This window comes from Mauremys mutica, chromosome 1, assembly GCF_020497125.1.
Source record: "Mauremys mutica isolate MM-2020 ecotype Southern chromosome 1, ASM2049712v1, whole genome shotgun sequence".
In the NCBI taxonomy this organism is placed as follows: domain Eukaryota; kingdom Metazoa; phylum Chordata; order Testudines; family Geoemydidae; genus Mauremys; species Mauremys mutica.
Genome location: NC_059072.1, coordinates 208467343 through 208492131, shown reverse-complemented (window position 1 = coordinate 208492131; position 24789 = coordinate 208467343). Strand labels below are relative to the sequence as shown.

General features: G+C 44.0%; 1 protein-coding gene across 1 annotated transcript; it reads left to right on the top strand.

Annotated features, from left to right (window-relative positions):
• The first annotated feature begins 4002 nt into the window (after window positions 1-4002).
• On the top strand, window positions 4003-24197 carry DNMT3L (DNA methyltransferase 3 like). Its single transcript, XM_044998114.1, has 13 exons — window positions 4003-4126; window positions 4747-4845; window positions 5242-5286; window positions 6362-6441; window positions 7653-7765; window positions 9769-9940; window positions 12432-12516; window positions 13417-13505; window positions 17120-17195; window positions 18876-19015; window positions 21300-21385; window positions 23207-23300; window positions 24186-24197. The coding sequence occupies exons 1-13, from the start codon at window positions 4039-4041 to the stop codon at window positions 24195-24197; spliced, it is 1179 nt and encodes a 392-aa protein (XP_044854049.1). The 5' UTR covers window positions 4003-4038.
• Window positions 24198-24789: the final 592 nt, after the last annotated feature.

Sequence of the window (24789 nt, the reverse complement as noted above, 5' to 3'; positions counted from 1 at the left end):
ACGCAACCAACCTTGTTCTGTCGACCTAAAGGGCTCTTAAAATCAACTTCTGTACTAATCAACTCTGGGGTGCCGTGGCTGCGGGCAGCCCAGAGCCCTTTAAATCCCGCCTGCAGCTCCAGAGCTGCAGTGGGGATTTAAAGGGTCCGGAGCACCACGGCAGCCAGAGCCCCAGGCTCTTTAATTTCCCCCTGAGTCCCAGGGGCTCCCAGCCACCTCTGCAGCTGGGAGCCCCGGGTTGATTTAAAGACCCTGGGGCTCCCAGCCACAGCCGGTGCCCCAGGGCCTGTAAATCTTGAGAGGCACCACCTCTTCCGGTTGAGGCCATGCCTCTTCCAGTTGAGGCCACGCCCCCCTCAGGACTCCGGCAGCACCGGTAAGTCCTGTAAATTACTTTCACCCTTGAGTGGATGACAATGGTTAGCAGTCCTACTGCAATGTCTGCTGCATAGGCGTGTGCACGGGGTGTGCCGGGTGTGCCCAGGCACACCCTAATGCCTGCAGGCTGGATCCAGTCCCTCAGGGCTTTGGATCCGGCCTGCGGGATTTGCCCCCCATGGTGCCGTGGTGCCGCAGGGAACCGTGGCCAATGGGAGCTTCGGGGGAGGTACCTGGAGGTGTGGCAAGGGCAGCACATGGAGCCCTGTGCCCCCCACCCCCAGGGGCCGTGGAGGGACGTGGTGAGCGGCACGGTTTGGGGCCGGGCCCAGGGCAGACAGGCAGGGAGCGCGCCGCTGCAGGTAAGCGGCGCCGGGCCGGAGCCCAAACCTCTCCTGCACCCCGCCCCTCAACTCCCAGCCCTGAGCCCCCTGCCTGCACCTCACTCCCCAACCCGATGCCCTGAGCCCCCTTCTGCACCCTGCCCCCAACTCCCTGCCCTGAGCCCCCTGCCGCACCCCACATCCCTCCTGCACCCCACACCCATCCTGAACCCCAACCTCCTGCCCCGAGCCCCCTCCTGCACCCCACCCCCAACATCCTGCCCTGAGCCCTGCCAAACCCTGCACCCCTTCTGCACCCCAACCCTCTGCCCTGAGCCCCCTGCCTGCACCCTGCCTCCCTCTGCACCCCAATGCCCTGCCCTAAGCCTCCTGCCTGCACCTCGCACCCCAACCCCCTGCCCTGAGCCCCCTGCTGCACCCTGGACCCCCATATACCCCAACTCCCTGCCCTAAGCCCCGTGCCTGCACCTTGCACCCCAACTCCCTGCCCTGAGCCCCCTGCTGCACCCCACACCCCTCCTGCACCCTAACCCCCTGCCCTGAGCCCCCCATACACTCCACACCCCTCCTCTACCCCAATCCCTTGCCCTGAGCCCCTTCCTGCACACCGCACCCCCTCCCACACCCCGTACTTCCTCCCGCACCCCAACCTTTATGATGTTCGCCTTTAAAAAAAATAAAATTTCCTGGGTGCACACCCTAATGAAATGTGCTGTGCATGCCTATAGTCTGCTGCCAGCAGCACCCAGGAGGACCAGTACAAATCCCCTGAGCTCGTCGCTGGGGAGCAGGAGAGCAGAGTTGCAGTGGATGATGATGGTTAGCAGTCCTACTGCACCGTCTGCTGCGAAGGAAAGGAACGACTGACGACATGTACCCAAAACCACCCGCGATAATGTGTTTGCCCCATCAGGCATTGGGAGCTTAACCCAGAATTCCAATGGGCGGTGGAGACTGTGGGAACTGTGGGATAGCTACCCATAGTGCACCGCTCCATAAGTCGATGCTAGCCATGGCAGTGAGGACGCACTTCACCGACTTAATGAGCTTAGTGGGGATATACGCAATCGACTGTATTTCTAAAAATCGACTTCTATAAAATCGACCTAATTTCATAGTGAATCAAAATACTTGATTGGCTAAATCTTCTAATTAGAGATGGGACTTCTAAAGCCTTAGATCCCAAGTCTCTGGAAATTTTAATCTGGAGCTGAACTTTGTGACTTGTCCATCTCTATGCAGAGCTGAACCAAATCGCCACAGACCCAAATATCCCCACACTTTGAGAAAGTTTCGATCCAGACCTGAACTTTTTAGGTCAGGGCCATCTCTGAATGTCACATCTCTTTGGCGGGTGGGGAAAGATACCGCTTCTGCTTCAGATTCCTCCTGCAAATTATTTAGTTCCTGGGGGCATTAAACTAGCAGGTATTTTTCTCTTTAGTGTTTTATAATTGAAATTACGTAAAGTAAACCAATGCAACAAAACTCAAGCCCATTGATAACTAAAGGTTATTGATATTGTATTTCAACTGAACCAACAAGAATATAAATTAATTCACACTAACAGTAAAACAATACATTTTGATAGTTCCGCACAAATTAATGTTTTTGATTCTTCCAGTGCCTAATTTGGATGGGAAAGTGGGAGAGGAGGCTGAGATATATTAAATGAAAATAAAAGTAAGATCTCATTTATTTTAAGTGTGTGGCAGTTCAAATAAAACAAGGGCGTTATTTTAATATTTAAAGTCAACTGCCACACCAAAAGAGAGACCTTACTTACAGACTGGGCCAAGTTCTGCCATCATCAAGCTAGACTCCCACTGACATCAGCGGGAGCTTTGATCAATTAAAAACAATAAAATACAGGTCTTGTATGTCTTCAATAGAGTGTTCTGTGCTTCTTGTCTGTATCACGTATCTGTCTAATTTGTCCTTAAACTTTTTGCCTCAAGAAAATACAGAATCCTCCTACATTAATAAATTAAACACGTCGAACCATTTCCACCATCCCCATCATTCAGCAGCTTCACATTTTTCTATTATGATAGAGGGTAATGAAAAGAAAAACTAACAATAACAAAACCAGAACATTCACTATCCCAGCATCAGTTAAATCAGTTAGCTGGCAATTAATTTAGACATCAGAGTTGCTGAGTAAGAATTGGTGATGCCGATTTTAGATGCATCTATTTGCAGCCTTAGTGTCCCAGCATATGCTTTATACTCATGCACAATCTTTAGTTTTTACTTATAGCAGGGATGTATCTGCCCTTTCTACTGAAAGTTTTGATCTTTATTTTTTTTCTAGTTCTGTGAAGAAAGGGCATTCAGTATCCAGTATCACTACTTACTAAGGCAAGACTTACGCTAAAACCTTTCATCAAAAAAATCTCACTTAGCAATAACTTAATTCAATTAGAAAAAGGGTATCGTTGTGTACGCAAATGCAACAAAGTTTCTTTTCATCAGCTAAGACCCTTGTACTGTTATCTTTAAAAAAAAATATGTGCCTCCAAAAGCAAAAGTCTCCCAATATATTTATTTATGTGGAATAATCATAATACCAGACTAACAGCAAAGTTCATTTGGTTGTCAGTATTTTATAAACTATATATATCGAACTTTTTTTAAAAGACATTTTTGTGGAGTTTTGAAAATCAATTATCCAATTTTATAACAGGCTTGTAACAGATAGATACATACATGAGCTATACAAACACAACACTGGATATATACTTCTGTGTTATATCTATGCATGCAGACAGTAGTGTGCACCCAGCTATAGCACTGTGTGCATATAAAGCAAGATATGATAGACCGAAGCCTATGCACAGCACATGTAATACAGTACAGGATAATTATAATACAGACATTTCTTTTAAAAGCTGCTTTTTTGGTTTTTCAGTCCGTAAATGAAATTGACAACAGGTTGGAAAACTAAAGAACCTTGCTGCTCTTCTGGCATGAACTTAACTCTAAAACGGGGCTTGATGCAGCCAGCATTGCAAAACAAACACACACACCCCGTAGGTGCTGGAGAGTTCATATAACCTCTACGATCTCTCAGGGCTGGAATTTCCTTGGCGGATTATTATAAAAAAAGCTTCCCCCCGCTGCTCAAAACCTCTCCCTGGAGCGTCCACAGAGACCCCTGCAAGAGACACGCTCACCACGCCCCCTGTGCGGCGAGCCCCGCCCAGCACACCGCCCGGTAGCGCGGGACAAGCTTGTCCTTCGCCGGCGCGGGCGGCGCACCCACGTGCGATTACTGCTGCCGGGCGGTCCTGCGTATGGTCCATATAGACGCAGCATGGCCCAGGGAGAGCCGGTGCTGGTCCTGTCGGACACAGACAGCGCAGAGGACCTGGAGGAGGTGGAGCCCAGCTTCTCTGGAATAAGTGAGCAATGGAAATAACTGGAGCCAGCCTGGGGCTGCAATGCCTTTGTAACCGGAGGCGTTGTCAATGACACGGTCCAGGCGATGGTAGGGACTGGAAGCAGCGGGGGGCTGCCCAGTCCCTGAATGCCTGATGCTCTCATGACTTCTGAGAGACGGACCTCTGGAGAGTTTAACGATGAACTTTAAACTTCCTCCCCTCTTGGGAAAATTGGAAGGGATGCTCAGTACCAGGCATAGGAGAGCATGTGTCTGATTCAAAGTTAGTTCAGCCCTGGGGAACGTGAGTTGCTGCCATGGGTTACAACAGACACTTCAATCCATAGGAGGGAGAGTTGGGCCACTCTGCACATTGGAATAATAAATGATCCCCCCCACCCCGACTTCAGCTAACTGTGCATGGATCAGCTATATAAATACATGTCTTCTCAGCTGTTTGAAGAATCCAGTGAATGTGGGTGGGCTAGACTGGTGTTTCCAAAAGTATGGAAATAGAAATCGCAAAAGTTCAGTGGTGTAACCCAGCTATAATGGTGTTTCTTGCTTAGAAAATCTCAGTACTGCTAAAAGTGGAGTTACTGTCCAAGAAACTGATGGTTGCTTGATTTTTTTTTCCTCAAGCAATAGAACTGCAAGACACAGAAAGCACCTCTTCTGATGTGATATCTGTTGACTCTCTTGAAGAAATAATGCCTGCTACACCCTCAAGCCCCAACAGAGGTATCAGTGTTTTCAGAAGGAATTCACAATATGTTGACACTTCTGCTCTAGACTTTCTTTAAAACGTTGCAGCAGCTTGACCTGCGGAGTGCCACTAAAGCAGCATACAATGTTACACTTGTGTGCATACGAGTCACTGAAGTTATTTGATCTACAAAAAGGAAACACTAGAGCAAAACTATAGGACTGATCCTCAGCGCCAGCTGTATGCAGAACTCACATGGACTCGAATGGGAGTTCTTCATGGGGAAGGCTTGAAGGATTGGCTCATAAATTTCTCAGGGAACTCTTTTGTTTGTCTAGCAGAAAATACAGGGTGTGCCAACTCTTAAGGATTGTTGCTCTTCAAGTTTTTGAAGAAATAAACAATTAGTTTTACATTTTGTTTTTCCCCAGATCTTATTGCACATGAAGTAAATGAAAACCAAAGGAGTATTGAAGGTGAGTAATCAAATTAAATTACCTAAAACCAATAGGCCATTTAGCCATGTGGCTAAATTTCCATGTCACACTGCATATTAACCAATATGACAAAAAAAAAATCAAGTGTCCAACCTAAAAGCAATATCCAAAAATATGGGGTAATCAAACATAAACAAAAATACATTAAGAAGAATTTGGCATACAATGGCTGCCCTAAAGGATTGGGATTACAACCATCCTCATTTCTGGTTCACTAATTTAAATCTGCCCCACATTGGTAGTTCCTGAAAGACATTAACATTTGGTGGTTTGCTGGCCTATAGGAAATGATTTGGTGGACTTACACCAGCATCTAATGGACTCATCACAAGAACTATCAGCAAAATTGACATGAATTGGCAGTTTTGAAAAAGAAAATGAAAGCTGAACTGGCACAGAGACTGCACTGCCTTGTCGCAGCTAGTGGTGGCCCTTCAAGGATCATTTGTGGGTGTGTTAGGCCAGCCCTTAGATAGAACAGAGGCTGGCATGATGCTGAATAAATTGGAAGCAAGACGAAATTGTCTGGCTAAAAGAGATGCACATGTTTGTCTTTAGATCAGAGAGCCTCATTGAAAATCTAGCCCTTAAGAACAAATTCTGTGATTTGGAAGTGCTGGCAGGTCTCTAGCAGGCAGCCTTGAAAGAAATGGCTCACAGGCAATGTCCACAGGAGTGGTGTGCAAATTATCTCAGCTGGAAGTGGATCCTTGCATTGACAGCGTTTTAAATAGTCTGTATTAAAAACACAATGTCCCTTTGGCTTTATTAGTAACATTGATCCTTTTCCTATCCTTTCTGCTGTGCAGATGAGGACCATAGTCTTAAAACTCTTCTTTAGAAGGCATTAAAGAATATTTTTGCCACTGTTTTTCATTTCTAACTGGTGTGCTGAACATGTAATAATAAGAGTTACTAATCCGGGAACGCCTAGCCTCTCAGGTTTCAGAGCAATGGCTAGAGAATTCTGCATCTTGTTCAGAAGAAATAAGCGAGAGAGGCTGTAATTAAACAATACTAGATTTTGAGAGAGGACTTTCTTTGTGTTTTATAGAAATCTGCATCTGCTGTGGCAGTTTCCAGATTCATACCCAGCATCCCTTGTTTCACGGAGGAATTTGTGCTCCATGTACGGTTAGTAGTTCATATGGCTCAATAAGGCAGCCCCCCCCCCCGCCTATTATCTCAGCTGGAAGTGGATCCCCTGAAGTCAATGAGACATTTCAGAAACATCATCTATTTAGTTTATCCAAGAGACGGTCAGAGGTGACTTGATCATAGTCTGTAAGTACCTACATGGCAAAAGATTTCTGATTGTAGATGACTCTTTAATCTAGCAGAAAAAGGGATAATGACATCCAATGGTTCAGAGGTGCTGGAACAATCTGTATAGTGGGGGTGCTGAGAGACATTGAACCAAACTGTAAACCCTGTATATGATGGAAACCACTTCAAGCCAGGGGGCGCTGCAGTACCACCACATGCACCCCAGCCTCAACACCCCTAGTTCCAGCATCCATGCAATGATTGGAAGCTGAAGCTAGACAAATTCAAACTAGAAATACAGTGGACATTTTGAACAGTGAAGGTAATTAACCATTGAAACAACTTACCTAAGGATGTGGTGGGTTCTCCATCATGTGAAGGCTTTAAATCTAGATGGCACAACTTTTAAAAAGATATTCTGTAGCTCACACAGACGCTATGGGCTTGATGCAGAAATGATTGGGTGAGGTTCTAAATCCTAGGGGATCAGAATGGTCCCATTCTGGCCTAAATATATAAGGAAGTATCACTAACCAGCAACCCAGCAATATGCCTCAACTCAGTGTCCTTTAATTTGGCTCCCATTAGAGTTTACACACACCAATAATAATAATACTTTATAAAAATTAGAATTGATATAGTATTGTGTTGCCCCTTGGGCCATTGGGTGACCTTAGGAAAGTCACTTCCCTTTCTGTGCCTCAGTCTCCCCATCTGTAAAATGAGGATAATGATACTTGCCTCCCTTTGAGATCTACTGATGAGGCACACCATGTAAGACTTACGTATTATAATTATATGGCTCAAGTTATATAATATATCAGGTTGCTTTTATGTTTCATCCTATTCTTCATCACCTTTGTCAGTATTTAGTCTACATTCACTTGTACATTCAGCTTCCTGGGGCAGGAAACCTATGATCTGTTTGCAAAGCACCATGCACGTTAATGGTGCTACATAAAAAAATTAACGCAAGCTCAGGAAGCTCACGTGCAAAGCAAACACAGCTCAGGATGATCGTTACATTTTAATCAAATAAACCTATTTTTGCAACTAACTACAGTTTGCTGTTTTATAAGGAGAACTTTCTGGAAACATTTTTCCTGTATGATGAGGATGGATTTCCATCTTTTTGCACAATCTGCTGCTCAGGGAAGACTCTGCTAATGTGCGATGATCCAGCCTGTAATAGGTAAAGACTACGGGTAGGCGTGAGGGTCTGGTTAGACTGCAGTGGCTGCATGTGATTGCAGCTCGAGCGGACATACTGCAGCTAGCTTTAATCTAGCTAACTTGGGCACCAGAATGGTGCAGCTGCACGTGTCAGCGTAGGCAGTAAAAACTGGCCCCGAACCCTGGGTAATTACTTGTGGGACTGGCCCATGCTGAAGTGCGTGCAGTCACAGCTTCGCTGCTCTGGGGCCTCCGCTAGCTAAATTAAAGCTAGCTCAGTATGGCCACACCCAGTGACTGCAGCATAGACCTACCCTAAGCCACAAGGATCAAATCCAGTTCCAAACTTCCGCAAAGTTTGAAGGGGCAGGTTTGCATGCAGGGGTCTGCTTCAGTTCATTGAGGTTGGAGCTAGCTATAAAGTTCTGATAAGCTTGGGGTGCTGGGATGTCAGATTTTTAGATCAGGACCTGCACTGTGCTCACCTCCTCTCATTGTTGTACCTTATATTGTTTGGGTTGTGCAGGTTTTGACATGCCCAGCACTCACATACACATTTAAATCACCTGTAGTTCCCCAAGTAATTCAACACAAATTATCCACAGGATAGCAGCAGGGTAGGGATTAAAGAAAAACTCATCACTTAAAACCCTCAGTTATAAATGTGAATAAAGAAATGGAGTTCTACAAACAACCATGTCAAGGAAACAAGATTATTCAAGACACTTTGTCATAATATTTGTCTGCCCATGTCAAGTAAGAAAACACCTTATTTCAACATGGCTAACTGGGGAAGGGAGGGAGAAGAGTGGCACCTTGCAAATCACCAGCTATACCCGCGGGTGAATCCTGCCCACAGTGGGTACCACTACACTGGAAAAAGGGAAAAAAGCGAGTCACAGAACCCAGGTCTACAGACTCAGGCTCACGCTACGGCACTAAAAATAGCAACATAGACTTTCTTGCTCAGGCTGGAGTTTGGGCTCTGAGACTCAGCAAAGGGTGGCGGGGGGGGGGCTGTTTTTAGCACCGTAGCGCAAGCCTGAGTCTGTAGACCAGAGCTCTGAGACTTGCTGCCGCAGGGGTTTTTTTGCACTCTAGGCGCACCCGGTGAAGTCAGTGGCAAAACTCCCACTGACTTCCCTTGGGCTAAGATTTCACCCTATAACATTTTTTGCCAAGCTCATCAGCACCCAAAGTTAAGGTTACCCTTTGGCATGTCCATCGCCACCCGAAGATGGAGGTTGTACTTCTACGAGTGATGATTCAGCAGGGTGAAGAACAGCTCAGTGCTCTGTGCACAGCTAGCAGGGGAAATAGCCAAATACTTGCCCTTCTCACTAACTGACGGCTGCCCCATTTTGAGGTTACTTTAATCTTCAAGGTTGTCCTGGCTTGGATGTCCCCTTTTTCCCCACCCTGCAAAAACACCCTTTATCTCATTCCTAAAGCTTATTCCCTAGTTGTTGTGCCCCACATAAACAGGAGCTTCCTTGTAATGCATTCAGGCCCCAACTAATCCCCATATTAGTCAGGGTGGCGGGAGTGGGGGGATTGTCTTTCCACTGGGTTCAATGGGAGCTTGATTTGCTCTTTAGACTTGGTATAAAAATAAAGAGCATGTGGGTTTTTACTGGACATATCTAGCATGGCTGGTCATTTGATTGAAAACAAACTACGGTGAATTCCCAGTGCTTCCAGTCTTACCGTACCCTGAGTTTTGCATAAAAACTGGGATTGTTCCTTTGAATCTACCTCAATTTTGACTGTTTTAAAGGTGTGGGGCCAGGAACACAGAAGGGGATCATTCATGGACATTACACTGCTAAAGTTCTTTATCATATAGCTGACAATGTACCAGCATCTGCAGTGAAACATTCCTGAGGAAAAAGATAATTATCTTGAATATGATTTTAAACATCAGAAAAGAACCAAACCAGTTAAACGGAGCCTCTGGCTAGCATAGGATGTGTGGAAAGACCTGTTTAAACACTGAATTGACTTATTATTTAATTTGGGTAGATGCTATTGCCTGGAGTGTCTGGATGTCCTTGTAAGTCCTGGTACTGCAGAGAAAGCTAAAGCAATGAATACATGGCTGTGTTTCATGTGCCTCCCCTGGAGTTCAAATGGTTTGCTGAAGAGGAAGAAGAGATGGCGTGCGAAACTGAAGTGCTTCTACGATCAGGAATCTGTAAGGAGCATCTCCATTAACTTTTAATATAAAATTAAAGGGATGGAGGAGTCAAGGCTGACACAGACCCAATCATTGACCTATCTTTCTTCCCGTATCTCTTAATAATGAGCTCCAACATGTGCATATGTTTTCAGAACAAATGTTTGAATCCTCTTTCTTATAAAAAAGTAAATCAATACCCAGCAGCCCTGCATTTTAAATTAACATTGGACACTGATTCTGCAAATATGTACATGTGTGACTTTACGTACATCAGCAAAATTACACAGATTGCTACATGTTTGCAGGATCTGGGCCTTAGTGTGTATGTGGGACTGAAAAAGAAACACTTTCGTAAGGAAGCAGCTTCCAAAAAGGTTATGGAAAAAAATTACGTAAATAACCTTGACAATCTTTTTTTTTTTTAAGGTTTTAAAAGTTAGAGAAGAAAAAATAAGATATGTTCATTGTGATCCATCATATATATTTTCCTTCTTGATCATTAAATGTACGTGGCTTTTTTTTCTTTCAGGACACGGGTGCTATCAAAATAGGCCAAAAGAATGATCATTTTAGTTCAGATAAAACCATTAAAGATCAATTAGATTTCTGATATAGAATTCATGCAAAGTATTCAGAGCTAGGTTCATGTACGATAGCTGGACTCTTTTTCTTTGTACTACTAAGACAAATAAAATATATTAACTGCATCAGGCTCCTGTCATAACCAAAATACAAATTAGAATTTAACAGCTTTGGATTTTTTTAAGTGTATCATTTATTCTTCCATGCCAGTTGTGAGTGGTGGCTGGAATTCTCTTCTTGCAGCCAGTTGTAGACACAAAAAACTGACCTTAGATATCTATCACCTCTGCAAGAGGAAACAGTCAGCATACCCATCAGATATGTTCTGCCTCCAGCAGGTGGAAGCAGAGCCCCATCAGCTGTACTGTTAGAAGGAACGCGAGGCTGTCATTTGCAAAAATAAAAATATTTGGGGACAAATACTGATGAAAATCTGAAATCTTCCTACCATAGGTTTTAATAAGGTGTTGATCACCATGTTATCTAATTACCACGTTAAATACCGAAAGAACTGAGTTCTGCAGCAGTCAGCAATCATCACAGACATCGTAGATCAGAGGTTCTCAAACAGTGGTCCGTGAGCTCCATTCAGATGGTCCGCGGATAGTTTCCTCTAAGGTGCGTGCCTCAGTGGCTGCACACAAGAAAATAAAGGGCCACCCACCTAATTAATGGAGCCACGCAGGCGTGGCTCTACTAATTAGGTGCCTGGACCCTGGAGAAGACACACATGTAAGGTGAGGTGGTGGCCCTGTGGGGAATATGGGGTAGGCGGGAGGGGACAGTGGGTTGAGAAGAGGGGGTGGGGAAAATTTGGGATGTGCAGGGTTGTGGCGGCAAGAGAAAGGCAACTTTCCCCAGCTGAGAGCTATGGCTGCCAGGGAGAGACCCCCCTCCTTCCCAGCCCCAGCTCAGGGGCTGCTGCGGCGGGGGAGAGAGGGCACATCCATTGCGTTAGAAAGGTAAGGCTACTGATATTAAAATATGAGTTGTGTGCTTTTATTGTAGAACAAATTTTTTTTATTATTAAGGGTTTTTTTATATTGTGCTTTTATCCAAAGCACTTCACAATAGTTAGCTACCGGTACAAACAGCATTTGGAAAAACCATTAAGTGGTCCACCGAGACCCTCAGCAATTTTCAAGTGGTCTGCAGAAAAAAAAGTTTGAGAACCACTGTCTTAGACTATACTCATATTTTTCTACACTGCACATCAATTTAGGGTTTGATACGAAATTTGTACTGGGTGTATTGGGTGCTGCCCCTTTAAATTTTACCTGCCACAAGGCAAATTATCACAACATACTTCAGATCGCATCCTGCTTTAAATTCTCCAGCAAATGATTCAGTACCAGACAATTTGGATGGTGTTAGAAAATGAAGTGGAACCCATTTTATGTAACAGAATAATTACACTATACTGTGAAGGGATACTTATTTGCAATGTATAAAATCACTACTTCCTAATGTGCTAATCAGAATCCAGGAGTCTCCAAGGTTCTGAAATGCTTTTAATTGCAATTAGTTGCCTTATGCCTTTCTGTGGACTTTGGGCTCCTGACTGGATACTGAAGAGAGGAGTGTTTGCTGGCAATGCTGGGTGGGTCATTTCATTAAAAAAGGGACAGTGTCACAGTTCAGGGCAATTGCATCTGTATTCCCCCTCTGTGGCCCACCAACGGTTCCCACTCTAGGTTGCGGGCTCCTCAAATGTCAACTCTCTTAGGCAAAGATCCTCATCTCTCTCCCTCCTGACTGGGGGTTTTCCAGGCTGCACAGTACCCTGCCTACACTGTGATAGTCCCAATAAGCCAGACTCCCGAAACAGGCCAGCGTCTGTGCTTTATTATTATTAATGGACAGCTTTGAGCATTCACACAAATGAATGGGTTGTGCAAACAAGGGTCTTTTTTATTTATGACAGAACCATCTTGAGATTTATCAGCCTTTATCCCCATGGGAACGAAAGCCAATCAATGTTCTCACCCTTTTTGATAATATTACCACAGGTAAGTGTACATAGATGGCTTAGGATTGTAAACAAATATATTAAAAATCTATTAATATATCAGGCCAAGTTCAACCCTGATGTGACTCCATTGTCCAGTGGGACAAATGAGGCCCACACTTGGGATAAATTTTACCCATCATGATTCATTATGACCCACACAAAGGTATCATCATCCTGTTTGACAGAGCTGGTCAAAATTTGTTTAATGCAGAGCTCTTTTGTAAAAAAAAAAAAAAGGCTTTTAAAAAAAAATTACCATTGAGCAAAAGAAACCATTAATGTTTTGCTAAAAAAATTTTTTATCCAAAACATTATAAAAAATCTTATTTCAATAACCATTTTGATCACTTTGTTTACCAAATACTTTTCATAAGCAAAAGTCTTTACCAATAGTTTTTGATAAATATTTGTATATGAAAATGTCATGAAAACTTTTAGGAAAAAAGTCCATTTTGACACCTGTAAAGCAGAAAAAAAAAGTTGAAATGTTCGCATTTGTCATTAAAAGAAATAGTGTCATTTTTAGAACAATCTAATACCCGTGTTGTGTATCTAAAATGTTGCTATTTGCAGCCCATGTTGGGACATTCAGTGCAGCATTACATAGCTTGATTTCATGTTTACAATCCTGATTTTGAGACGTCTCCAACTTTGTCAGTTTATGAAGCTGTAAATGTCCAACACTGTTCTAGACTCAAAGGGCTGCCTGATTACATGTCAGTTACTGCACTGCTCGTGGGACCCTGACTGAGCAAGGTACTTAAGTATGTGCTAAACTTGAAACACTGGTCCCACCAGTCACATGCTTAAAGCTAGGGATGTGCTGAAGTTAGATGCTGAATGAGGGAACTAGTTCTTACTACTAACACTGTTTGTATTTCTAATGTCTGCTCTTCAGAGATGAAAAACCTTGGATTTTTGGGCAGCAGCTTGGGGGATGGCAGGCTGATATACTTAGATGACGTCACCAATGTTCTGAGGATAGATGTAAGTACAACATAGAAAATGTCACTGAATTAACTGTGCACAGCTCTGAATTTGCTGTGACCATAGGGGGCGACTTATATGGGCCCGTGGTGCCTGTGCTCCACCAATATTCAGGAACGTGGGCCTGGCTCCACCAATGTTTGGGCTCATATTTAATCACAGCTGTCCCGTCCATAAGACGGACCAGGGCAACCGCCCGGGGCCCTGCAGTTTGTGGGACCCCAGGCTTCAGGGGGACATGGAGTCCGAGGGAGTTGGTGGGGGGGGTTGGTGCTGGCCCGCCCTGCTCGGCCCCCATTCTACTCCTTCTCCCAAGCCCCCACCCCGCTTCTTTCTATCTTCCACCCCCTCCCCGAGTGATGCTGGGAGCTGGTGGAGCGGGTTGGACTATGGCTGGGTTGCTTGCTGCTGCTGGCACCAGGCACCCCTACTAAGCCCCTAGGCCGGCCTGCAGCCCACATCCCCCTGAAGCACGGAGGCCCTCCAAAGCACGGGGCCTGGGGCAGTTGCCCTGGTCCGTCCTATGGACGGGACGGCTCTGATTGGACCCGTTCTGGGCACCACCAAAATTATACAAACCTGGTGCCTATGGCTGTGACAATTCTAGGGGAATGCTGTCACCCCGGGGGCAGCCACGCAAGACCAAAACTGAAGCAGAATCTTCATCATTCCAGGGGAGGGAGGCAGGCAGGTCAAAGTGATGCTGAGCCGGGGATCCCTCTCTTCTCAACTGGGACTGTGCTGAACAACAGTTCTCATTAAACCAGTGCTTCTACAGGAGGGGGCTCACAGCGGGGTAGGAGAGAAGCTGAGATGTGGACAGTGTGTCTACAAACAAAGAGGATCCAGCTGCCAAAAGCTGAGTCTCGAAGGGAGCACATAATGGTCGTTAGGCACTACCACAGGCCTCAGGAGCAATGGCAGAGCTGCTCTGGATCCAGGTTGGGGAGTGTGAGTGGAGGATTCTTAGATTACAGACTCTTTTCTTAGGGTCTGATCTAATGCCCACTGAAGACAATGAGTGTTTTTACATTGACTTCAATGGGCACTGGATCAGGCCCTTCAACTGTAAGCTCCTTCAAGTGGGTATCATATCTTCGTATGTACTTGTATGTACAGCACCTAGCACACTGGGGTCTGGCCTGGGCCTGATTGGTTCCTGTGGGCAGTATCACAGTGCAAAGAATAAATAACAATATTTCTATTGCCCCTAATAGAAGCATATGTCTAGGGCCCTACCAAATTCACGGCCATGAAAAATGCATCACAGACCGTGAAATCTGTTCTCCCACCATGAAATCTGGTCTTTTGTGTGCTTTTACCCTATACTATACAGATTTCACAGGGGAGACCAGCGTTTCTCAAATTGGGGGTCCTGACCCAAAAGGGAGTTTCAGGGGGGTCACAAGGTTATTTTAAGGTGGGGGGGTCATGGTATTGCCACTCTTACTTCTGTGCTGCCTTCAGAACAGGGTGGCCAGAGAGTGGGAGCTGTTGGCCAGGCATCCAGCTCTGAAGGCAGCACCCCACCAGCAGCAGCACAGAAGTGAGGGTGGCAATACCAAACCATGCCACCCTTACTTCTGCATTGCTGCCTTCAGAGCTGGGTGACCGCAGAGCGGCAGCTACTGACTGAGGGCCCAGCTCCGCAGGCAGCAGCGCAGAAATAAGGGTGGAAATACCATACCATCCTCAGCCTTCAGAGCTGGGCTCCTGGCCAGCAGCCGCCACTCTCCGGCAGCCCAGCTCTGAAGGCAGCGCCACCGCTAGCAGCAGCGCAGAAGTAAGGGTAGCAGTACCGTAACCACCCCTACAATAACCTTGTGACCCCCCCACCCCACCTCCTTTTTGGGTCAGGACCCCTACAATTACAACACTGTAAAATGTCAGATATAAATAGCTGAAATCATTAAAATTTGTGATTTTTAAAATCCTATGACCTTGAAATTGACCAAAATGGACTGTGAATTTGGTAGGGCCCTACATATGTCCCCAGTGGAAAATCTCCTTACTCGGTTGGGGGGAGAGAAGTGGAAATTTGGCTCTGTTTGCCAAACTTTGTATAATGTGAAAAAAGCTTGGCAATGGAATAGTCTCCAAGTCTCCAAGTATATACATGGTTTAATCAACTACATGCTACAAGGATTCAGTAAACTGACAGAAAACCTCCCTTGCTCCAAAAATTGAGATATGCCACCTGAGATTGTAGCAGTATTTTCTTTTGCAACAACTGACTTTCCAAATGAAATCTTACAGAAATCCAAGCCACTCTGTAATTAATTCTGTTCAAACCATCCTAATTTGCCCACTGAAAGCTCACTGCCATTATGCAATTTCAGCAGCACCGGCTCCAGGGACCAGCGAAGGAAGCAGGTGCTTGGGGTGGCCAATGAAAAGGGGCGGCATGTCCGGGTCTTCAGCGGCAATTTGGCGGTGGGTACCTCAGTCCCTCTCTTCCTCTTTGAGCTGCCGCCGAATTGCCACCGAAGAGGAAGAGAGGGAGCGAGGGACCCTCCGCCGAATTACCGCCAAATAAGGAAGCGGAGCGATTAAGCTGCCGCCGATCAGCTTTAGCTTTTTTTTCTGCTTCGCCGCTTGGGGTGGCAAAAAAGCTGGAGCTGGCCCTGAATTTCAGTAATGGATAAATAGCATAACCCAAACCATATTTAATATTTCAAAACCTGACCACCTATTGCACTACCAGCTGCTTTTCTAAACTCCTAGTTCCGTTTTTTTGTTTTAGGGTTTTTTCCATATTGTGGTCTTGTACTGCAAAGTCTGGTGGGCTGCACAACTTGTTCTCCCTTGCCAATCTTTGACAGATTCTGCCAACTCCATGCCCACTTTAAAAGAAGGGTGGAGATTTTTAGGCAGCTGATGACATTCATCCTTTGTATATGCAATTTCTTCACCACTGTGTCCGTTGACATATTGTCTTTGGAACCATGTGCATGTATTTTCTATTAGCTGCATGCACAAGAGATAACTCCACATGCAAGGGACCTGAGTGCAAACTTTCATGTGCACAAATACAGGTTACATTTTGAAAATTTGGCTTCCATAATCAGGTTTCACAGCATTCCTGACTGGTTGGTAATGATCAATTATAATTCTTTTTTCCATCTTTAGTGCAAGGATGAATCTGTGTGGAAAAACTGCTATTGTTATGTAAGAGTGCTGGGTGTGGCCACGGAGACCAAAGGTCAGACTCCATCTTGGAAGTTGGGTTCTGGACTGCAGGCTGCACTCAACAGCAAGTTCCAGATTTCTGTTGTGTTCGAGTTATGTAATGACTAAATGCTAACTTAAGCATTAAATACAAGCTCTCCAGGCCTTAATAAGAGAACAACGCCAAATTCTCTGTGATTGGGAGTGACTCCTTATGATGTCCTCAGAGAGGCCTGCCTTGGGCTATCTAGGTGGGAAAGAACTCTTCAGATGGAGCCACAGCTCACCTCAGGTCCTGTTCTATTCAGGTTCTTATACAACACCCATCACCATAGTGTCTGAGTGCCTGTAGACAAATGCTTACATTTTAATAGCCATCATAATAAGAATATTAATAAATGTTTCTAAAAGAAACAAGAAGTTCTGAAACTTGTACATCTTATTAGGTAAAAGGATGGGGTCCTTTTGATTTCATATTTGGTTCCACTCCTCCGGTTGGAAATTCCTACGAACACCCTCCTGGTAAGAGGTGCAGTGAAGTATAAAATGATACATAAATTAACAGTCTGACATAGTTAGATCTTTCCCTGTACTAGAGCTCCTCGTGGTACTGAGGAGACAGGGGCGAGGCAAAAGGTGGCTGTAAAACATTTGTCTATTCCCCTGATTCCCAGGAATGCTGAGATCCAGTTTGGCACCCTGTGTAATTTACAGCAATCTCAAGATTGCTCTGAATTACACAGGCTTGTACCAGCCATCAAGCCACTACCTATGGCAGTGTGGGATTTCACCAACATTGTGCAATCTGACCTCAGCCCTCCATCCTCTGACACTGCCCTATCCAGCAGGCCTTGGGAGGGGAAGGTTAAAGTGAACTTTGCTGGCTATCTGTCAGCTGGAGATTATAGCCCCTTTGTTCTGCTACAGCAGAAAGGATCATTGTGATCATCTAGTCTGATCTCCGGGATAACACAGGCCATAGAACTCTCCCGATATTTGAAGTGACATTTGAGAGTTTCATTAAACTGTATTAAATCTGCTGTATCTCATCACCTATGAAAGGAGAGACGTTTCCTTGGAGACTCCCCTCCTGTGACCGTACAATCTCAACTGTAGAGGTCATATTCAGTCTGGTCCTTATGCAGGCGTGTAGTGGTAGAGGGTGCAGTGAGGAGCCTCCCCCTCTGTAAGGGCCCAGACAGCCCACGCAAGGGCTGGGCAGAAATTCCAGAAAGCACAGGGCTGGGCCATTTCTACCCCCCTAGAGAGCTCCTGGTGCTCCAAACAGAGCAAGGAGCAGCTCTGTCCCTCTACACATTGTCCAGTTGTGGTTACTGGCTTCATAGGAAGGGAATTAGATGATCACAATGGTCCCTTCTGACCTTGAGTCTATCATTATGTAGCACCCCATGAAGGAGGTGCATTCGTGTCCACACTCCCCCTGCACACCATGGAGCTTCAGGAGGCATTCTCCTTTCCTGGGGCTAAATGCCCTGCAGTGCTCCCTCTCAGGCTGGGCAGCTCCGCACTGCCCCTTACTAGGGCCTCCATGCAATGTGCAAGCCTGGCCCTTGGTGACTACAAGGCACATCACTCATTTCCAACTCAAATTTGCCTCTGACCCATGAGGATCCGGGGTCATAAGAACATAAGAATGGCTGTACTGGGTCAGACCAAAGGTCCAACTAGCCCAGTATCTGTCTACCAACAGTGGCCAATGCCAGGTGCCTCAGAGGGGGTGAACCTAACAGGTAATGATCAAGTGATCTCTTTCCTGCCATCCATCTCCACCCTCTGACAAACAGAGTCTAGGGACACCATTCAGACCAATTCAGACCTAGGAGAAGCAAGTGCTTATTCAAGCCAATGGAGTTGCACCTGGTCTGAAGCGGACCTCTAGTGTTGTTATCTGTCCCTCTGCTTACATGCTGCACATTATGGAGATGAGAAATGGTGACTCCTCAAACTGAAGTTATGGAAAACTTTATCCATGTTAAAAAGTAACCTCTCTGGTCTCATTTCAAATTTCCTCCACTGCTCTTTTTGCTGTAGTGATAGAGAGTCTCTTAGCCTCCCTTTTTGAAAGCTGCACTGTCCCACAGTCAGAGCAAGACAGGATGAGAGCCATGTCTCTGCTATTTGGTCCTTTCATTTTTGATGTCACTCTTCCCTTTCCTTTCTCCTCATCCCTTTCACCCCTAGCTTGGTACTTCTATCAATATCACCGCATCCTACAATACGGGAAACCCCCAGAGAGCAGTCAGAGGCCATTCTTCTGGATGTTTGTAGATAATCTGGTGCTGGAAAAAGAAGACAGAGAGACAGCTTCGCGATTCTTTAAGGTACACATAAAATCCAGTCCCTCCCCAGATTGTTTATTCTTCACATCATGTCTCCTTAGTGTTTAGTGACTGGATCCTTTTATAGTGATGTTTTTTGTGTCTTTTGGGAATGGTGTTCTCTGCAGTGCCATACAACAGAACCAGAACTGATTCCTGGTTCTTTAACCTCTCGCTTCCTGAGCTGTTGGTGTACAACAGGGGCAGTTTGTGGAGGAAGCAGAGTTCCTCTGGTCGAAGTGAACATCACTCCTTTTGAGTAAGGAATAGTGAAGACTCACATCATAATGTTTGGATCTGGATCTGAATCTCCCCAAAGTTTGAGGTGGAGGAAGAGAGATGGGGAGGGAATGAAGAGCCTGGGTTCTGATTTAGAGCTGTCTCTAGAGATTAAGCCCACATCATTCAATTTGGATCCAGAGCTGAACTTCCCAAAAATTTGCAGGAAGTTTTATGTGGAGTTCTCTGTTATGGACCAGTGCCAATTGACTTCCAAGTGAGTATACACACAGTATTTGTGCATGCCACAAAATTCAGTCATTCTCTCTGGTTTTGCTGCATTATAACTCACATGTGGACCGGGAAATCGCCCGTAAAGCCATTAGTCAGATGTTAATCAAAATGCTTTATATTTGTCAGGATACAACACTTGTCATCCAAGGATCTCAGAGCTTTTACAAACAATAACTGATCCTGACAACAGTCCTTGAAAACTAGTAACAGCTCTAATATCCAGTATTAAGGGGGCATGGATCAGTGTTCATGTCATGCTCCCCGTCAGTACCCGGCCCAGAACGGAGAAGCTAATAACCCAACCAGCGGACCAAATTCGGTGATGACTCCTGGTCACATGCCACCTGAGACACATTGCGCATACGCCAAAAAGAAGTAGCACTGCCACCTGTCCAATACAAGAAGCCTGACCAATGTCTGATGAGAGATGCACCTACTATTACAGTATTATTTACTGACTAGCAATAATGTATTTAGCATAATATGTACCTAATAGTAAGGCATTGTCCCATCCCCAATGAGTTTAGGTCTTGATTTGCTGAGTGGATGAACGCCCTGAGTTCCCCTTGACTTCAGTGGAAGTTGCAGGTGCTCAGGTCCTCTGCAAAACCAGGAAGCAGAACATACAGTACACCTGTCACACATGGGAAAGTGCAAGTCCAAAGTGGCAGCAATGCCCAATAAAATGATACATCAAAGGGTTCGTGCAATAGGTGTATTTTCTGGAGAGAACTGAAAGATTAATTTTGAAGGAAACTACCATTAGCATTAATTGCTAGATCAACAGTAAACATCTAGCAGCTTCCAACTGATTTCACACCATACATTTTGAGGAATTAATCCTTTAAAGTATGCATTCTTGAAGATACACAATTCTATCCCTTTTCTCTGTGCTGTAATGACCAATATTTAGATCAGTTGGTTTCCATCTAGAGCAGGGGTAGGCAACCTATAGCACGCATGCCAAAGCTGATTTTCAGTGGCACTCACATTGCCCGGGTCCTGGACACTGGTCCAGGGGGCTCTGCATTTTAATTCAATTTTAAATGAAGCTTTGTAAACATTTTAAAAACCTTATTTACTTTACATACAACAATAGTTTAGTTATATATTATAGACTTAGAGAAAGTTACCTTCTAAAAACGTTAAAATGTATTACTGGCACACGAAACCGTAAATTAAAGTGAATAAATGAAGACTTGGCACAGCACTTTTGAAAGGTTGCCGACCCCTGATCTAGAGATACTAGTAATGCTCTTCATACAGTAAGCAATTGTTTGTGCAACACTTACCTGTTGAAGTCAATGGGGCTGCTCGTAGAAGTAAGTGCTCACTAAAGCAGGTTAGAAAAAAAATGTAAATTTACAAGAAAAAAAACCCTCTCTTTTATAATTCAAAAGGAGTTGATCTGCTCTATAATGTTAGAAATATGGAAGCAAGTGTTGAGCTGTTCATAGAAAAATGGGGAACATTTTTTACAAAAGATTTAGCAAAATAATCCATTTTTTATTTTTGAATTTTCAAAATTTGAAATTATGTTTAAATTTCAAAATCTAGAAAATTCTGATCAGCTATTATGCTCTCCAACATGAAGGAGACTTGCCCAATTTACCCCAAAGGAGGGCTACAATCATAAGAGAAAACCAGCTAAGCATGTCATGAATCAGTAGACGTTGTTCTTAAATGTTCTTGGTAACCACCATACAATATAGTATTAACAGTTGGCAGAAGTTGTCTGGCTACTAAGACACTTGCATATTTTTCCCTTTAAAAGATGGAGGCAGTGACTATCCACAGGGAACATGCAGAAACTGTCCAGAATGCTGTGATCTTATGGAGCAACATACCATCTGTTAAGAGGTGATACAACAGTTTACTTTTAGGGTTAATTCTAAGTAATGGCCTGTCTCTGATCCAAGAAGTTGAAAACTAGTTTAGTCAGTAAAGTGGTTTCTAAAGTTCAGTGTCCTCAGACACTACAATGTGTCTGTGTCCCCCAACTACCTCTGGTCCTTTTACTCTATTTCTGTAGTTCTCACACACTCAAGTGATCTCCACTTGACTGGCCAAACTTGCATTCTGAGTTTGGAACTTGCTGGGAGAAGTTAAAATAGGTTCCATTCACACTTAAATAGCCTGATTAGAAGCCATCCTTTAAGACAGGCACTCCTGAAGCCTTACTCAGCCATTTGGGAATGTGAAGGTGGCAAAAGAAGCCTGCAGAATTCCATCTCTTACCCTCCAGTTCATCCCCTGGTTTCTATTATCCTCTCGGCTGCACCCTTTAAGAACAATGTACATTACCATCGGGGTTGAGAACTTGTATGCCATGTTTCAGTCTTGCATTAAGATCCAATCCTGAAATGCACTGAGTACCCATGGAGTACAGGTTTGGGGCTTTAGGGTTTTTCACATCCCAGGTATGAAACTTCTCATCATGGGCTTTATGATGGATACACCAAAGGAACCTCAGTTATATCCATTCATGTGTAAGATGCTGAAAATCAGCTATGCATACACTAGAAAATGCTTACAGGAGGAACACAGATTTCTCACAACCTCTGGACAAGACTTGCCTCACTTTCTGGTTTCCCAGAACATTTGTCTGCTAAATTGGCTTCCAAGAATTTATCATACAATGAATGCATTCCATGATGCAGATACTCACAGGCAGTGTCGTCACAACCGCTGGTTTTGCACACCAAGAAATTTCTGTTAGACAATTTTAAACTCTGAACTCTGTGAATAAGACATAATTTAAAAAAAAAACCCTTTACTGAAAGACATGAGCTTAAGGCTAATTTTTTTGCAATTGAATTATAGGCATATGGCACTAGTTCAATCAGAGAAAGCTCTGAGTTATAGTGCCAGTTATTACAACATCTACAAAGAATCCACTGCTTTAGAATATCCTTACACTTTTTACAACGTCTCAAAATACACTTTTTTCACACCATTAAACGGAGTAATCTCCTATTGATCAAGCTATCTACTAGTATGTTTGAAATTTAGAGCTCAATTCTGCAAACTCTTTCATGGATAAGTAGTCCTTACTCACGTAAATAATCTCATTGACACTGATGGGACTACTCGAGTAAGTAATATTTGCAGGGTAGTTCCCTTGCTGGGAAAAATAAAAGACTCGGTGACTGCCTCCTTCATAAAGGCCAGGGGTTCTCAAACTGGGGGTCAGGGCCCCTCGGGGGGGTCACGAGGTTATTACATGGGGGGTCCCGAGCTGTCAGCCTACACCCCAAACTCCGCTTTACATCCAGCATTTATAATGGTGTTAAATATATAAAAAGTGTTTTTAATTTATAAGGGGGGGGTCACATTCAGAGGTTTGCTATTTGAAAGGGGTCACCAGTACAAAAGTTTGAGAACCACTGATAAAGAGCAATCTGCAGGTAGTGCCTGACCCTGCAAGGTGCTAATCACGCTGGCCCTGATTCAGCAAAATGCTGGAGCACATGCTCAACATTAAGCAGGGTGGAAGGGTCACTGAAACCACGGGGACTCCTAACGTGCTTAAAGTTAAGCATGTACTTGAGTGCTTTACGGGATCAGGGCCAGAGTGCTCAGCACTTAGCAGGACTAAGCCCATACAGAAGAGATATTTTGAAGCACAATTTATGGAAGGAACTTCATGAGCTCTTACTTTTTGTTTGTTTGTTTTTGCAGCAAGTATTCTCCCTCAGACTTGGATCTGGATTTAGACCTCCTGGCAAAGGACATCCTCAAAACAAGACTGTTCTCTCAACGACCAGCCACCCTAGTGAGGAAGTTTTTTCTTCCCTTGAGAGAATATTTTAAATGTTTTTCATAAGAAGTTCTTCCCACTCCAGATCAATGATCTGGATTATCCCAGAATACTGAAAAGAAATTCTGTCACGTAAGGCCTGATCCAAAGCCCATTGAAATCAGTGGAATTCTTTCCGTTGACTTCAATAGTCTTTGTATCAAGCCCATGCTGCGGGATCGGTCTTTCACATTCTATTTCTTGATGTTGTATAACTAGCTCTCTTGTTTTGCCCAAGCATGTTATTTGCTTTCCTCTTGCTATTGGATGGGTTGCCGCACTCTCTTTTATAGATGTGACTCTAGGCTACATAAAGCCAGTATGTACATGCTGTCTTTGATTTGCTAGTTAACAGCTCATTGAGGCCTGGATCATACAAACACTTGGGGATGTGAGTAACTTTACTCATGTGAGTAATCTCATTGAATTCATTGAGATGACTCATTTGCAGAAAGTTACTATTATACCGAATCATTTGGAGGATCAGGATTTAAGGTAGAATTTTATTTAAAGACACCTAATGTTATATACTTTTTACCATAATACTAGAACTAGCAGGAAATGTTTTAATATCTCTTTTACCTAAATACTATAATAATAATAACGTAAGAGAAAATCTTTTAATATTTTATTTTTGCACACTTTTACCTGAATGCTATCTATTTATAATTAAAAACTGATTTGTGTGTTTAAACTTAAAAGAAGTCTGAACAACATAATGAATGTGAGAGATGAGCAAAACTCCTTAATCTAAAACTGTAGCACATTATTTTGTGTCTGAATGGAATGAAGCAAAAAAAAATAAATAAAGATTCAGCATATTGTAAGCATACTTGATAATGCTTTATCTTGTTTTAACAGATGTATATTTAAAATAAACATTGTTTTATTAACATTTCAGTAAAAATGGGAAACAAATAAGAATCAGAAAAATCAATCCAGTTCAGGGTTTACAAGAAATAGAAAATAAAGCAAATATAACAAAGAGCTCCGAGTACAATACTGTTACATGATGAGTGAACTCAACTCACCTTAGCTTCACTGGGAGTTCAGGGTGCTCAGAATCTCCCAGAAAGCGCACATCACCTTGCATTGCAGAATTGGGCTCCAAATGAACAAAAGGAAAACCGAATCTGACCCAGTCAATAGCATGTTAGCTACACTGCCATGTGATCACATGGGAAAGGGTATCCTATCCCACTTACAAAATTAACCTGGGGACCAAAGACCCTCAGAACAGGAAGATATACCGCCCATCCAACTTACTGAAGTTCATAGGCAGACCTGCTAAGTTGTTACTGATAGAGATAATGGAAGATTCTGAAACTTCAGGTTTAGAAACAAAATGAGCAATATTCTCCATCTAACCCCTGCCCGTATAAATGGTTACACACATGCTTAGCTTTACAACCATGACTTGTCCCAATGAGTAGTAAAGTTAGGCACATGAGTAAGTAAGTGTTTG